Source organism: Corythoichthys intestinalis, chromosome 3, assembly GCF_030265065.1.
Source record: "Corythoichthys intestinalis isolate RoL2023-P3 chromosome 3, ASM3026506v1, whole genome shotgun sequence".
Classification (NCBI taxonomy): Eukaryota; Metazoa; Chordata; class Actinopteri; order Syngnathiformes; family Syngnathidae; genus Corythoichthys; species Corythoichthys intestinalis.
In genome coordinates this window covers 6,065,580-6,081,936 of record NC_080397.1, presented here as the reverse complement: position 1 = coordinate 6,081,936, position 16,357 = coordinate 6,065,580, and the positions used below count along the sequence as shown (strand labels likewise).

Genomic DNA, 16,357 nt, shown 5'->3' with positions numbered 1-16,357 from the left:
AAAAATCCAAATGATTTCCAAACCTTTAATTTAGGTGAAGAACGCTGTATATTTCATCCATGTTGTCGTTCAACATATTGTAACTTTGCAAATAGTGCCTCATGCCTCCCAGCATGCACTGTGGCGCTTTGGATGGAAATAACCTACTAAGTTCATGACATGTGCTAATTATTTATTTAATTACTTGTTTAATTAGTTGTTTCATAACTTGCTAGTTATACTATTATGTGATCATTTTCGTTTGGTTAAAAAAAAAAAAACATTAATTTGACGTGAGTTATTCAGTTTTTCTTATGTGTTGAGGTGAATTTAAGCCTATGTTTCTGCTTACAAGATGTAAGTCCAATTTGTTCTGTGAGTGCGACAATATTGTTGGCGCTTGCAAGTTTACTAGCTACATGACTGAAGTCAGGAAACCATTCCGTCACTATAAATCCAGGTCCATCCGACAATTCATAGTGACGGGTTTTCCACATCATAGACTGATAAATGATTCAAAATGGGTCATCTTTACACCTCTACAAATATGGAATAGTGATGAAAAACCCCAAATTGTAATAACCTTGGTCACTTGTGTGGACATCTTTTGGTTGTTTGAAGATTACTGTATAGATGTGTTGATACTTGTCTGATATGGAGGACCAAAGCTGCCAAAATTAAAAATAAAAATAAATCAATCAATAAAAGGAAAAATAAAAACGAATATAAATACAAAAATAAGAAATAGGGTACAAAAATTAAATATAAATACAAAAATAAATATGGAAATAAATAGCTCGTTAAATAAAAGTAGAAATAAAAATGAATATATATACAAAAATAAGAAATTACATTAAAAATGTTAGAATAAATACAAAAATAAATGTGGAAAAAAATACAAAAATAAATATATTGATTGAAATAAATGTCAATCAATAAATAAAAGCGCTTTGCCTTATATTTACTTATTTCATTGTCAGCACGAACGTGCAAGTGGAAATACTATTCAAATGAGGGGGCGGTCCTACATGTGTTGAACTATTCACCCATTGGTCGATCGACACGCTGGTGCAGCGATCCTCTCGATCGACTTTGCCTGCTGGCCTGCCTGGCTGCTTGTTGCTAGCTTCGTAAAATAATGGGACTCGACGAGAAGGTCGGCGTCCAAGCCGCTACGGGAACGGGAAGCTGGCAATCGGTTGGATGAGGACAAGGTACGTATTAAATTGGTAATTTGGTGTGTTTTTTAACTTTTTACTTAATTTGGTGTGGTTTTTTTTTTTACTTTTTACTTAAGTCCAGTTGAGGTATGTTGAATCTACATCATTTTTAATAAGCTAATACCTCGCATTGGGTCTCAGGAAGGGGAGGCAAGGCGGGACACGGATAAATTTGCTAACAATGTTAAACTCACGAGGAATAGTTTGCCGTTAGTGCAAATTAGTGAAGCGAAATTTACACATTCAAGTTCGTGTTTACGCTCTTAAGGGCTAAGGTAGACTGCACCGGTTGGTGTCTCGTCTAATGCTTCCGTTGCTATTTTTTTAAATACCATTTTGCCTTGTGTTGTCATCTATTTTCTTCTAGATACTTACGAGGAAGGTTGGGGTGTCGTTCCTCAACAATAACAGACATCTCTCGTCCTCACTCATCTACGTGCTTTTTAACCCTAAAGCTCCCCAAAGACAATTTACATTTCAGGGGATGCTGATGGTGAGCAGCTGGCCAGTTTTAGGGGAGAAAGTTATTGACCTTAAGTGGCTCATGTTGGTGTCCAGCGGACAGGTTTTTTTTTTTTTTTTTTTTTTTTTTTTTTGCATTGATGAACGAGTTAGTTGTGCTGGAAGTCCTTTTTTTGTAGATCAATTGTCTGTTTATTATTTGTATTGTATTACACTGGTCATCAATAAAATGCTACTTAGCAGAAAAACAATCATTGCCTTTATTATTTCTGCACATTGGTGAGGTACTGTCACATCAACCACAACAAACATGCCATGCTGTCATTTCAAACAAGTCCAAATATCTGATGCAGGATTGATAGTCTCGCTGTAGACATTCAATAAATTAGAAAATTCTGACATCTGCTGAATTTCTTCAGGAGTCGAGGCTTGTTGCAGCTGCACTTCAGGGACTGACACCTACATGGGGGTGATGACCATGTGGACCATCACATAAAACTCCAAATATGTCATGTAAAGTTGAACCAACTAGTCCTGAAATATAACTAAACATGCACACATCATTTATGGCAAATTTATTGATTAGCTTAACCTATATGTGCCTAGACTGTGAAAGTGTTTATTTATATAATTTTATTAAGAAGGGGAAAAAATGATTGAGGACAATGGACAAGACTGCAAAATGGAAAGGGTGACACTCAGTTGTTACTTTTAGGTCGTTTTACACATAACCTTAAAGTGGAAGTTGTGAATTTTTGACATTAGACTTAACCCGTTCAGTCGTGCATGTTTTTTCTGCTGGGCAAAAAAAAAAAAATCTAAGCTCATTTTTACTCAAGTACCAGAACAAAGTGTAATTTTTTGGTCGGGGGATATTTCATGCTTTTATTGGTTATTTTTAATGTTATGTGTGAGAAACATGCACTTTACATGATCCTTTTTGAAGTTGCTCTTGTTAAACCATTTTCAAAGAGCCAACAAGCAAAGAGGGCATGCCAAACCTCATGATTTGATTTCGATGGGTGACATTTCATCCAATCATCTCCCAGAAGTGTCAACTAAAACTATACCAACATTTCTGCAATAAGAGAAGATGTGTTGCAAGGCCCAAAAAATGTTTAAATTTTTTTCGAGACATGAAACTTGAGTTTTTTTGTTTTGTTTGCAAGCCATAAACATCAACATTTAACTCATTGGCTGCCATTGACAGCGCTTGACACCCAATCCATTTTGACTGGGAGAGGCTGGCAGCAAAAGCACTCCCAATCAAAATTGATTCCTAGCGCGTAATAAAAATAAAAGCATGAAATATTTAAACTTAACTTAAAATGGTTTATATTATATACGGGTTTACCTTTCCAAAATGGGTGAAAAAAAATATGGTCTTAATTTATTTTTGTACTTCCTTCCTAGTTCCCCAACATAGAGCCTTAATTTATGAGTTTATGGTTGCCATAGATATGCCTTTGACTGTCGGGGGCTGGCACAGAATATCTTCTATGCCGAACAGTTTGTAGTTGTAGTGTGCTGACAATTCCCGGTGGATCCAGACGTCGCATGGATTCTTGCACACGAAGTCTTCCATGAAAAAACAGAAAAACAAGTTACAATTTAAATAGTTGCCTTGCATAAAAGCTGAAAAAGTAATTTCTAGTGTTTAAACAGGACTTGAATTAACAAAATGGTTTAACCCTCATAGCAAAATCATGATTCGGCTTGTTTGGTATTTTTTAAACAAATATTTCCTCTTGACACTTCATTTGAATGAGTGAAAACTATAGTCCAAGTCAAATTGGTTAATGACATTCACTTACTTTGAACATTTGTCCTTGCATCATTTTGAACCCAGAATTTTGAGGAGATCCTGGGATCTCTGTAATCATCCAGCATCCGACGTTGTGATGTCAGTGGAATTCAGGTCAGAAACTCTAAAAACAACGTAACATGGTGAGCAGGAATATCGTTTGCTATCATGAGAGTTTAGTTGTAACTTCTGCTAAGCTACACTGGAGCAGTTACAAATAGCTTTGATACCCGTGGTAGTCAGATATATAGAGAGTGCAGCATGCCATACGATTAACCAAGTTTTCATTTTAAAAAATGCCACATACATACAAACTCACCTTATACCATGCTCTGACATTCAACGGTGGATATTCTCTCACTTCACACCATGTAGGTCGGCTAAATCGCTAACTGTAAAGTCACGTCTTTGGTGGGAGGCATGGCTAGTAGATTTCAGAATGTCGATCAACCAATAAGCGAATAGTTCAACCCATTGCACCCGTAGGAACGCCTCCTCATTTGAATAGTATTTCCACTTGCACGGTCGTGCTGACAATGAAATAAGTAAATATAAGGCAAAGCGCTTTTATTTATTGTTTGACATTTATTTCAGTCAATATATTTATTTTTGTATTTATTTCCACATTTATTTTTGTATTTATTCTTACATTTTTAATGTAATTTCTTATTTTTGTATATATATTCATTTTTATTTCTACTTTTATTTAAGTAGCTATTTATTTCCATATATTTTTTTGTATTTATTTTTAATTTTTGTATCCTATTTTTTATTTTGTATTTATAGTCGTTTATATTTTGCCTTTTATTGATGTATTTTTAATTACTTTTATGTTTAATTTTGGCAGCTTTGGTCCTCCATAGTCTGAATGCTGTGTGTGGAAAAAGCTTTGTCTTTCATGAACAAGCTCAACATACGACGTGTCTTCTTCAATGTCTCTGATGGCATGTTTTTTCTTTTTTTTAGGGTTCTGCATGTTTGTGCTGAGTTTAGTGAAGAAACATTACCGCCTGCAGTTTTACATGGTGTGTATACAAACAGCACTGCTAACCGCTAATGCTACACAAATGCTCGGTCAGGTCATGCTTATTGTTTATTCAATGCCTAATGATTCATCTGCTCTTGATGCAACGTCATTCATCTGTCAATCAAATAATGGGCCGGAACGCGTGCCGCCACGTTGCGATGCTGTGATGCTTTACGTGTGTGTATACGTGTGATTGTATGGGTGTGTATGTTTGCCATTCCAGTTTGCGTGGACCCATGTGACACTGTTGATTGTGGTGACTCAGTCGCACCTTGTCATTCAGAACCTGTTTGAAGGAATGATCTGGTAAGCCATGCACAATGTTTACTGTGTTCAGCCAATGAATCTACATCATCTCTTGAATTTACCAGTTATTCAGTGATAATAATGATTTTTATGACATGGTGTTTTTCAGGTTCATTGTGCCCATCTCCATTGTAATCTGCAACGACATCGGAGCCTATCTCTTCGGCTTCTTCTTCGGCCGCACTCCGCTCATCAAGGTGATTTCATATAGATAAAATGTCAACATGAAAAGGGTCAACTGATAGTCATGTATATTTCCGCATAGTTTCATCTGAGAAAAAAAGCACAGAGCCGATCCCCGAAATCAATTAAGATTATTTCCTTAAAAACTTGCAGGAAAAACATGTTTGTGTACTCCTGATGATAACTAGACAATCAATTGAACTGACAGATTTGTTAAAAGGAAGCTTGAGGGCGATGCAATAATCATTTTTCCAGAGAAAAGCTAAAATTAGCCATGTTTCAACAGGAAGACACGAGATCAATATCAATGAAAACTACTGCATTGTGTGTGTGCAGCTCTCACCCAAGAAGACATGGGAGGGATTCATCGGCGGTTATTTCTCCACCGTCATCTTTGGATTCATTGTGAGAGCAGAAACTGCACAATCTTTACACTTCATCAAGTACACACAACCAAATGTTCATGTGGACACACAACACATGCACAACAGCAACATAACAACATGAGTACTTATATAAACTTTATACTTGTATAAAACCCGATCTTTCACACCTGATTCCGATCCTCCGAAAATGACGTGATCAGGGCCCGATTTCCTATCACGTGATCCGATTGGGACATCACTACACTACATTACAGAAACACAAAATGTACACGTCAACACGAGGGGTGTGACAATTTGTGCTGCAACTAACGATTATTTTTATACTCGATTAATCGGTCGATTAATTAAACGATTAATCTTATAAATGTCCCTTTTATTTCAATTACCTTCACAATTTAACTTGTATAACTGTTTTAGGAATGTTGTCAGTAACAATGAAGTCAAAATGGATGAATATTTCCTTCAAAAATAATATTTTATTAGAGCTTCCTGACTTAACTGTCGTCTACCACTGTTTTTAAAAAAGGTTCTGAGTATAAAACAAAAAGAATTTCTCAGTACACAAATCAGACATAAGTCATGTTTTTTCAGATATAAAAAAGTGCTGCTGATTGACATTTTTTTGTTGTTGTGGGCAAAGCGCTGATATACAGTGGTATTAAGAAGTATCTGAACCTTCCTCTTTTTAGCTTGAACTGTCTGACAGATGGCCTCAGGTTTTCCTGCAAAACATCCTAATAAACTTTTGAATTCATTCTTCCATTAATGATTGCAAGCTGTTCAGGCTCAGAGGGGCAGCAAATCAGCCCCAAATCATGATGCTCTCTCCACCATGCTTCACGGTGGGGATGAAGTGTTGATGTTGGTGAGCTGTTCCATTTTCCTCCACAAATGATGTTGTGTGTTACTCCCAAACAATTCAACTTTGGTTTTATCAGTCCACAAAATATTTTGCCAAAACATCTGTGGAGTTCCTTTTTGCAAACATTAAACGAGCAACAATGTTATTTTTAGATAGCAGTGGCTTCCTCCGTGAAGTCCTCCCATGAACACCATTCTTGGCCATAGTTTTACATATAGTTGATGTGTGTACAGAGATATTTAAATGTGGCAGTGATTTCTGTAAGTCTTTAGCAGACAGTCTAGGGTTCTTTTTTACCTCTGAGTATTCTTCGCTGAACTCTTAGCATCATCTTTGGAGGACGGCTCCTCCTTGGGAGTGAAGCAACAGTGCCAAACTCTCTCCATTTGGAGACAACTTCACTGACTGTCAATTGATGAACATCCAGACTTTTAGAGATTTTGTATCCTTTACCAGCTTTATACAAATCAACAATCCTTGATCGCAAGTCATCAGACACCTCTTTTGACCGAGCCATGATACATATCAGACACTGCTTGTCATTAAGACAATTCTTACCACGTGTGTGTTTTAGTGGGCAGGGCAGCTTTAAACCAATCATCAGTGATTGGGCACACAACTGACTTAAATTGTTTGGTAAAAATTGGTTTCAATTGCTCTTTAAGTCTCCCTAAGCAGAGGGTTCACTTATTTTCCCCCATTCTGTCATTGTTTGCATGCTATCCTCATTAAAATATTAAAAAAAAAAAAAAAAAATGTTTGGGTGGCTTTAGTTCAAGCGAACACTGTTTTCACATCTGTGGGATTTTGACAAAGATCAGATCACATCTGATGGAGATTTTATGCAGAAATGTGAGAAATTCCAAAAGGTTCAGATACTTTTTCATACCACTGTAAATTATGTCAATGACTCCTTTGTTTTCTTCAAATCAATGAAACAAAAGAAATCAAATAATGAGGCAGCCAGAAATGAATCAGTTTTCTTTATCAAACAGTTGTTCATAAATACAATCCAAATCCAATTTCAAAGCACAGACTTGTATGACAATTAACGGTTTGAATGGAAGTTTGTTTTGAAGAGACTCTAAGCTGTTATATGAATGGGGTTTACTTGTGTGTGTGTTTTTTTTTTAATAAAAATAAATGAGACAACTTTATGTTAACTGAAGTGCTAATATGCTTCTCCTAAAGACAACTTAAGACACCGATTAGCATCATCGCGAACTAGTTTAGCACTCCCTGCTATGTAGCAACGTCTCATCAACAAAGAATACAAACATAACAATTGGCTTCCTTTACTCACCCTGACAGTGGCACACTGGATTTAACAACACAAAAGACAATGTAACTCTCGACAGTTTGTAATATTATTGATTCAGCAACCCAACCTGAGTGTAGCAGTGAACACTATCTCTCTCTTGCTCTAATTACTGGTGTGCACGCACCCTCACATTACACACACCCATGGACCCAAACGGGACTGCTCATCGCTGCCGGCAAAATTGGATTATCAAATCAGTTGGCAACTTATTTATCAATCAATTTAATTGATTAGTCTTTGCTGCCTTAGTGACAATATATCAGAAAGGTGATATATCGCGATACTTTGTTGCCATAGGCGGAGTTTGACTTCTGGGGCGGGGAGGGGGGCGCACACCATGTGGATGACCCCGAAACGCAGTGTCAGCAACAAAATTAACTTACAAGAATATTCATAGTAATAAATTGAAAATTAGCGTCTTTTTTGTTTCCCATTATTTTTGAGTGGAATTCTAAATCAGGCTGTTTAGGACAGCCATAATTTTCGCCAAGATCGCCATCCATTGAATAAAGTACGCCCGCCGGTGGTAGCTCTGTTGTACAGCATCTTTAGTGGGGCAAATTGAAACTCAGCTCACTATTTTGCCAGTGCTCTTTGGCGTTTCATGGTCCACATTTTCAATCCTTAGTTCTTGCTCAGAAGTTGTTGTAGCTTTTGAAAGCTTAGGTTTGAAAAAATTATGTATCTTGCCTGTTCAGTCCTCAGGTGGTTTTGGCTAACCAAAGCCATAGATTTCATAATGTATTGACAGGACACTGGGCATGGAACCGATTCATAAGGGGCCTATCTTCGCCAAAGCTGACTGAGTGAAAACACGGACAAAGAGCTTTTTCCGTTGAAAATTCTTGTGAATAAATGTTTAAATCCCTGAATTTATTATAGATATGGATGTAAAACAGTCTTGATTCTTGGTTAAAAGAAAAAAAAACATGTTGGTACCATTTATTTTACGTAAATATTGTGAACTTTGAGGCTAGTCAGGAAATTAGCAGCCGCCATATGTAAACAAAGAGCTTTTTCCGTTGAAAATTCTTGTGAATAAATGCTTATTATTAATTCTTTATCGATATGTAGGCAAAAGAGTCTCGATTCTTGGTTAAAAGCAAAAAAAAAAAAAAAAAACAGCGCACAGTTAGCAGTTATTTTACGTACATATTGCAAAGTATAACACCAATGCTGTAGCGGCTAATTACTCTCATTTATTTTGTTCATGTTTCAAAATGCATGCATGGTATAAAAAAAAATATTTACCTTGAATCCTCGAACAAATCACTCCTGAGACAATCCTTCCTGTTTGTATGCAGTACAGCTTTAGGACTTTCTAAAGTAAATCCGGCGTTTGATCGCTGCATGTGACCGACTGCTAATAAATGAAGCGGAGTTTGGGACGGCCCCCTTTGGGAAGGTGTGTCGCAGACATTATGAAGTGTATGCCAAAGCAATTGACCGTCTAAGGTGCTAGTCACATGATCTGTTAAAATTTTGACCCACTATAAAATATATTTTTTGAGCCATTTCACTCATTTTTTTGTTTGTTTATTTTATTGCTTTACAACTTTTATTCCAATATTTTACCGGAAAACTCTTTAATATTAAAATCATATCAATTACATGCAATGACACTTTTCGGCCACCTGAGGGGGGCATTCCATGGCTACAAATTGTGGCTCAAAAGATTATTGATATGCTCCCACCAAGAATCGATATATCATTTTTAAAAAAGTGTCAATGTTGTTATTAAAAAAAAAAAAAAAGGAAGCAACAGATTGCTGCTAAAATCTTCCATTTGAATAGTGTCTATGTTAACTCACTGACGGCATTAGACGTCCAATTAATTTTAACTGGACTGGACGTCTAGTGCTGTAAATGGCACAGAAACCAGAGCATTCATAGCCAGTCTTGTGGGCATTTGCAGGTCCTGTTCATTTTAGGTCATTAACAGGTTAATTCCTGTTGATTTTGAGTCATTTATTTATTTGGGGACATTCTTCAATCACTTCCTTTTCAGTAACCCAAAATCAACAGGAAGTAATCCGTAAATGCCCCAAAAGGAAAGTGACCGAAAATCAACAGGAGAAGAGGTGAAATGTACCAAAATGTGTATTAATTGCCTATCAATGGCTGCCACTGACAGCCATAGATGTGCAATCTATTTGAAATGGGAGGGATGGCAGCGAATGAACATTCGTTCATTCGCTGCCACCCTCCCTGTTCAAATGGATTGGACATCTACTAGTGATAAACTCTTTCCAATTCACAGCAGAGTGATCAAAAGGGCTTGTTTTTTCTGTTTTAAATTGGCAGCCAATGACTTAAGCGTTGTTATTATTACATTTTATTGTGTAGTTGTCGTCGCTGCTGTCCCAGTTCCAGTACTTTGTGTGTCCGGTGGGCTTGAGTAGCGAGAGCGGCAGCCTGTTCACGGTGGAATGCGAGCCATCCGACTTGTTTGTGCTGCAGGAGTACAAACTACCCGCGCTCGTACGCAACTTTCTCCTGCCTTGGGTGAGTTAGTACCTCGCACCTCAAATGCAAGAACAGTAGAACTAATCTATCCTGAATGTCTTTCAGGAAACGGTGACGCTGTACCCGTTCCAGATCCACAGCATCTTCCTGTCGTCCTTCGCGTCGCTCATCGGTCCATTCGGCGGTTTCTTCGCTAGCGGCTTCAAGCGAGCCTTTAAGATCAAAGTGAGTGAGTCGCTCGCTTTGTCTTATTACCGGGCTGGCTAGACGTAACCACCACGCTTCCTCTTTTCTAGGACTTTGCCAGCACCATCCCGGGACACGGAGGCATCATGGACCGTTTTGACTGTCAGTATCTGATGGCCACCTTCACCCATGTTTACATTGCCAGCTTCATCAGGTAAGAAGAGAAAATTCAGCTCTGGAAACTACTTATAAGGCATTCAAAGACAAAATTCTGTTAAGGGCAATTTTTTAAATACAGTGTATCACAAATGTGAGTACACCCCTCGCATTTCTGCAGATATCTAAGTGTATCTTTTCGTAGGACAACACTGACAAAATGACACTTTGACACAATGAAAAGTTGTCTGTGTGCAGCTTATATAATAGAGAATTTATTTTCCCCTCAAGATAACTCAAAATATAGACATTAATATCTAAACCCCTGGCGACAAAAGTGAGTACAGCCCTTAGTGAAAGTTGTCAATATGAAAATACAACATGTCAACTGTCAATATTGTGTGTGGCCACCACTATTATCCAGAACTGCCTTTACCTTCCTGGGCATGGAGTTGACCAGAGCTTCACAGGTTGCCACTGGAATGCTGTTCCACTCCTCCATGACGACGTTGCGGAGCTGCTGGATATTTTAGACTTTGTGAACCTCTACCTTCTGCTTGAGGATCCCCCAATGATGTTCTATTGGGTTCAAGTCTGGAGACATGCTTGGCCAGTCCATCACATTTACCCTCAGCCTCCTCAGTAAAGCAGTGGTCATCTTGGAGGTGTGTTTGAGGTCATTGTCATGCTGGAACACTGCCCTGCGACACAGTTTCTGGAGGGAGGGGATCATGCTCTGCTGCAGTATTTCACAGTACATGTTGGAGTTCATATTTCCCTCAATGGAATGTGACTCTCCAACACCTGCGGCACTCATGCAGCCCAGACCATGACATTCCCACCACCATGCTTGACTGTAGGCATGACACACTTATGTTTGTACCCCTCACCTGGTCGCTCCCACACATGCTTGAAACCATCGGAACCAAACAAATTAACCTTTGTTTCATCAGACCGTAGGCCATGGTTCCAGTAATCCATGTGCTTTGTTGACATGTCTTCAGAAAACTGCTTGCGGGCTTTCTTGTGTACCGTCTTCAGAAGAGGCTTCCTCCAGGGGTGACAGCCATGCACACCAATTTGATGTAGTGTGCGGCGTATGGTCTGAGCACTAACAGGCTGATCCCCCCACCTCTTCAATTTCTGCAGCAATGCTGACAGCTCTCCTGCGACGATCTTTCAAAGAAAGCTTTTGGATGTGATGCTCAGCCCGTGCGCTCAGCTTCTTTGGACGACCAACCCGAGGCTTGTTCTGAGTGGACCCTGATCTTTTAAAACGCTGGATGATCTTAGCCACTGTGCTGCAGCTCAGTTTCAGGGTGTTGGCAATCTTCTTGTAGCCTTGGCCATCTTCATGTAGCGCAACAATCCATCTTTTAAGATCCTCAGAGAGTTATTTGCCAGTGACCAGTATGAGTGGGTGTGAGACCTGCACTACAAATTTGAACACACCTGCTCCCTATGCACACCTGGACCTAGTAACACTAACGAGTCACATGACACTTTGGAGGGAAGATGACAAGCAGTACTCAATTTGGACATTTAGGGATGTAGTTTCTAAGGGGTGTACTCTATGGGGTGTACTCACTTTTGTTGCCAGGGGTTTAAATATTACAATGAAAAAAAATGGTGTCTGTAAAAAAGTCACGGATATCTACCTCATAACTTTCGCTAAAGTGTATTTTTTTTGTTACTGTCGCATTTCCCCCCGATATGTTAGATGATAAACAATCAATCCAAACAAAGAAAAAAAAAAATTTTTTTTAAGGGTTGATATATGAAAAAGAAAATCTTGACCACTCCTTGATGTCTGCGATTTCTGCATTGCGGCCCTTGTTGTATTACCATGTTTCACCCATAAAATCCCCCCAAAATCCAGCTGTGGCCATTCACAGCTGTGTCTTGACACTCAGTGATACATGCGACATGGACTTTTTGGATCGAAACAAGGTAAGTACGCGATAATATCTCGTCAAAGTAATGGCGTCTGTAACTCTGCTCTCGCGTGTTCTCACCTCCATATAGGGTTTTGCTGTTTAAAAAACATTTTCTTTTTAAAATTTTGGACAGTAGGGCATTTTTTCTTCCCCCAGAAAATTGAGATTTTAAGCTTTCCAATGATGTATCACACATGCATATCGGACAATTTTGAAATTGAAGACTATTTAATGTCATGTCCTTCAGCTCCTGGTGCTGCGTCACCAGTTGGTAGATGGCAATGTAGTGTAAAGCACTTTGAGCATCTTAAAAGGTGGAAAAGCGCTATAGACCCTACCCACGTGACGTCACAGCTCCGCTCTCCTGAATGGTACCGCCCACTTGTCCGTCAAAACATAGTGTTAACCTGTTACGGCTACGTACATTTCTCCTATTTACGGCGTGTTTTTCTGCTCCTTAACATTAATAATCAAAATGGTGAAGGCGTGTGTGGCTGTTGGTTGCACTAACAGAGAAGATGGAAGGAGAGACTTGAAGTTTTACCGTATTCCGAGGGATCCAAAGAGGAGAGCGAAATGGACGGCTGCAATTCGACGTGAAAACTGGGCACCAAAAAATCACCACAGACTATGTAGTAGTCATTTTATATCCGGTAAGATGCATTTAAGATATACTTATAGGGTTTTGGGCTGACAAATAACCACAATTAAGATCATTGCGAGGCTAATCGCCGACAACATACGACGTAGTACGACATAGTTTCAAATTCAAGATGTTTGTGACTTCCCTTTCTTCCACCATCGTTATTTTTTGAATAATATTTAGCTGGTACCAAGTGAAAGAAACTGGCCTCGTCTACGGGGCTGACAAATAACCACAATTAAGATCATTGCTAGGCTAATCGCCGACAACATACACGTATGTATGTAGTGAGAGTGCTATCGCTAAACCATATAAACATTAAAAGCCTTAACTCCATTGACAAACGACATGAAATACATTAGACTTGACAGTGGATGTTAGCAATAACAAAAGATTTTGAATTGAAAATTTCGTAACTCACCTTTCCAAGCACAAGATAGATTCCTGCCGAACGAGGACCTGTTTCACCCAACCAGCAACGAAGTATTTATAAGCCTCCAAGCTCTTGAAGTTTTTCAAATTTTCGTGGGAATAGGCTGATTTTGTGTGGACAAGATAATTGTAAATATCAGCGTAGCAGATGTCAGGCAGACAGGGCGAAGACAGTGGGTCGAAAAACATCGATTTGGGCATCAAATATGGATCTGGCGACTGTATAGAACGAAGCTTTTCCACATAACGCCTTTTATGCAACACATCCAGTGAGTTTACGGCATCAGAAAACACCGGGTCTTCCATGAAATGCATTTTAAATTCCTCGATCAATTGAAAACAATGCTAATACAGAGACAAAATGACGGACAATTGGGCGGAACCACACAGCGAGCACGTGGTTTTGTGACGTCGGTGGGTAGGGTCTATACAAGTATAACATCTTTTACCATTTAAGATGATCAACAACTGACAATGTTTTTTCCCGTTGGCTCAAAATATAAGGAATACAACTAGCCTTATGTATGTCATACCTATTGCGGAAACTTTTTTTAAAATTGCGATTACGATCCCCAAAAAATAACCATGATTTCACTGAGGCTTTCAGTAGCCCAAACACTTACAGTATATATATATATATATATATATATATATATATATTAGAGCTGAAACGAATACTCGAGCAACTCGAGTAACTCGAGTTTAAAAACTGATCCGAGTAATTTTATTCACCTCGAGTAATCGTTTATTTTGAAAGCTCTAAGCATCACGTTTCGCTCGGACTACTTTTAATGCGGGACAACGCGCTGACGTCACGTGCGTAGAGGAAGAAGCAATAAAAAAATATAAAAAACATTTCCGCAGCCGACAGCCGCTCCAAACTACGCCGACGTTGCTAAAAACTAGCCCGCGTGATGTTAAGTTGGTAGCAGGTAGCATCTGAGGAGTCTCATAGAGATCACATGTATGTTGAACTAGATGCAATATGATAGACTCGGCCGCGTCTGGGCAGCGTTAATAAACAGCGGCCATCTTAAAGCAGTAGAGCGCTAAGCGCTAATAAAGAGCGCTAAGCGCTAAAAAATAAGATTAACGTTACTGTCTGAGTCACTAGCTCACGCAACGTTAGCCCTGCGGAGGGCTAGGTTTCTATTAATTATGACCACTTTCGATGCGTGGCTAACGTGTCTTACATACAGGTTTTAACATAACATAGCTTTGTGGAGTGATAAGGGTGTAAAATAAAAACTCAATAATGCTAACTATCAATTTTAGCTTAGTAGTCATTGCTGGATAAAACACCAAGTAGCACTGGTCCCAAATGTGCTCCAATACAGCCTGTATCATACATTTATCTTGAACACTGCAAAAACACAAAATCCTATCAGGACTTACAGTTTAGCGTAGCCTAAAACTTAACTAGTACTTAAAAATGGCTTGACACAAATAGAAATTCAATTGAAACAGGTGGGAAAAAATCCTAACTTTTAAGTGATGTGTGTTATCAAGCGTAATGGCATTTTTAGGTATAAATATATATATATTTTAATAAGATCTAAAGGTTTTTTGAGTGAAAGCAGTGAATTTGTCTTTTTTTTAATTCTAGTTACATCTGAGATGCAATTGTTGGCTGTTTTCAACAATATACATCGAAAATAAAGACATTGATTGACTGAAAATGGTTCAAGATTAGATGAAATGTCTTGTTTTCTCATGTATATTTATAATTGCTCTTCACCTAAAAATATATTTGTTTTATCCGATTACTCGATTAAGCGATAGAATTTTCAGTCGATTACTCGATTACTAAAATATTCGATTGCTGCAGCCCTATTATATATACACTCAGGTGACTTGAAGTTCCGCTCTGAGACCTCCAATTTGGCTACATTTCAAAATTGTCCTATATGCATGTGTGATACATCATTGGAAAGCTTAAAATCTCAAAAGAAAAATTCTGAACAGGAGGGCATTTAAAAAAAAAAATTAAAAATTAAACCCCTAAACCCTAACTCGAGGTGGGAGCATGGGAGAGCATAATTAAAGACACCGTGATTTTAACGAGATATTATCGTGTACATCCGTGTAGCATGTCTCACTGAGTGTCTTGACACAGCTTTGAATGGCCACAGCCGGAATTTTGGGGGATTTTATGGGTGAAAGACGGTAATATAACAAGTGTCGCAATGCAGAAATCACAGACATCGAGGAGTGGTCGAGATTTTCTCGTTCAAAAATGTACCCTTTTCAACGTTTTTTCTTTCTTTCAATTTTTCTTTATTTCTATCGATTATTTTTCATCTAAAATATCGGAGAAAATGCGACAGTAACAAAATAAAAGATAGTTATGTGGTAGATATCTGTGACCCACTTACAGACACTATTTTTTTCATTGTGACGTAATTCGTCTAAAAGTTTAAAATATGCAAGTGAATAATTTTATAAAGTTTTTTTTTTTTTTTTAACTTAATATTAGACCAACTAATTATTCTAAGCTAAAAATGATAGACATTTCGAATTATTAATATAATTACTTGGTTTTATGGCTGCGTTGAGACAAACGTAGTTGCATGGTGTCTAAATGGGGTCTCCAGGGTAAAACGGACAAATTAAAAATAGTTCGGGGGCTTAATGCGCCATGAAACTGCTATGGCGGCATATAGACATATTGTTCTATCAAACAAGACATTTCTTTTGGCTTAAAATACAGCAGTTTATTTTAAAGAGGGGTGCAAGAGCAGAAACTGCTTTTTCAGCCTTGTCTGTGTGTTCCGCCATATTATATATATAGATACAGAGGGGAGAACAAGTATTTGATACACTACCGATCTTGCTGGTTTTCCCACTTGCAAGCCATGTAGAGGTCTGTAATTTGTATCATAAGTTCTCTTCAACTGTGAGGGACGGAATCTTAATACAAAAATCCAGAAAATCACATTGTATGGTTTTAAAATAATAAATTTGTATTTAACTGCATAAAATAAGTA

At 38.2% G+C, this 16,357-nt stretch overlaps 1 protein-coding gene and 1 long non-coding RNA gene across 2 annotated transcripts in view; one reads left to right on the top strand and one right to left on the bottom strand.

The window, feature by feature from the left end:
• Positions 1 to 16,357, top strand: part of cds1 (CDP-diacylglycerol synthase (phosphatidate cytidylyltransferase) 1) — a 57,343-nt gene that overhangs the window by 28,770 nt on the left and 12,216 nt on the right. Inside the window, exons 6-12 of the mRNA XM_057831252.1 lie at positions 4,432 to 4,490; positions 4,716 to 4,798; positions 4,908 to 4,995; positions 5,318 to 5,386; positions 9,897 to 10,055; positions 10,122 to 10,241; positions 10,313 to 10,416. Of these exons, the coding sequence (XP_057687235.1) occupies positions 4,432 to 4,490; positions 4,716 to 4,798; positions 4,908 to 4,995; positions 5,318 to 5,386; positions 9,897 to 10,055; positions 10,122 to 10,241; positions 10,313 to 10,416 (682 nt within the window). The remainder of the gene's footprint in view (positions 1 to 4,431; positions 4,491 to 4,715; positions 4,799 to 4,907; positions 4,996 to 5,317; positions 5,387 to 9,896; positions 10,056 to 10,121; positions 10,242 to 10,312; positions 10,417 to 16,357) is intronic.
• On the bottom strand, positions 1,854 to 3,913 carry LOC130913007 (uncharacterized). Its single transcript, XR_009062692.1, has 3 exons — positions 3,785 to 3,913; positions 3,476 to 3,589; positions 1,854 to 3,239 (listed from the first exon to the last, which is right to left on the bottom strand). It is a non-coding gene; the product is annotated as an uncharacterized LOC130913007 (long non-coding RNA).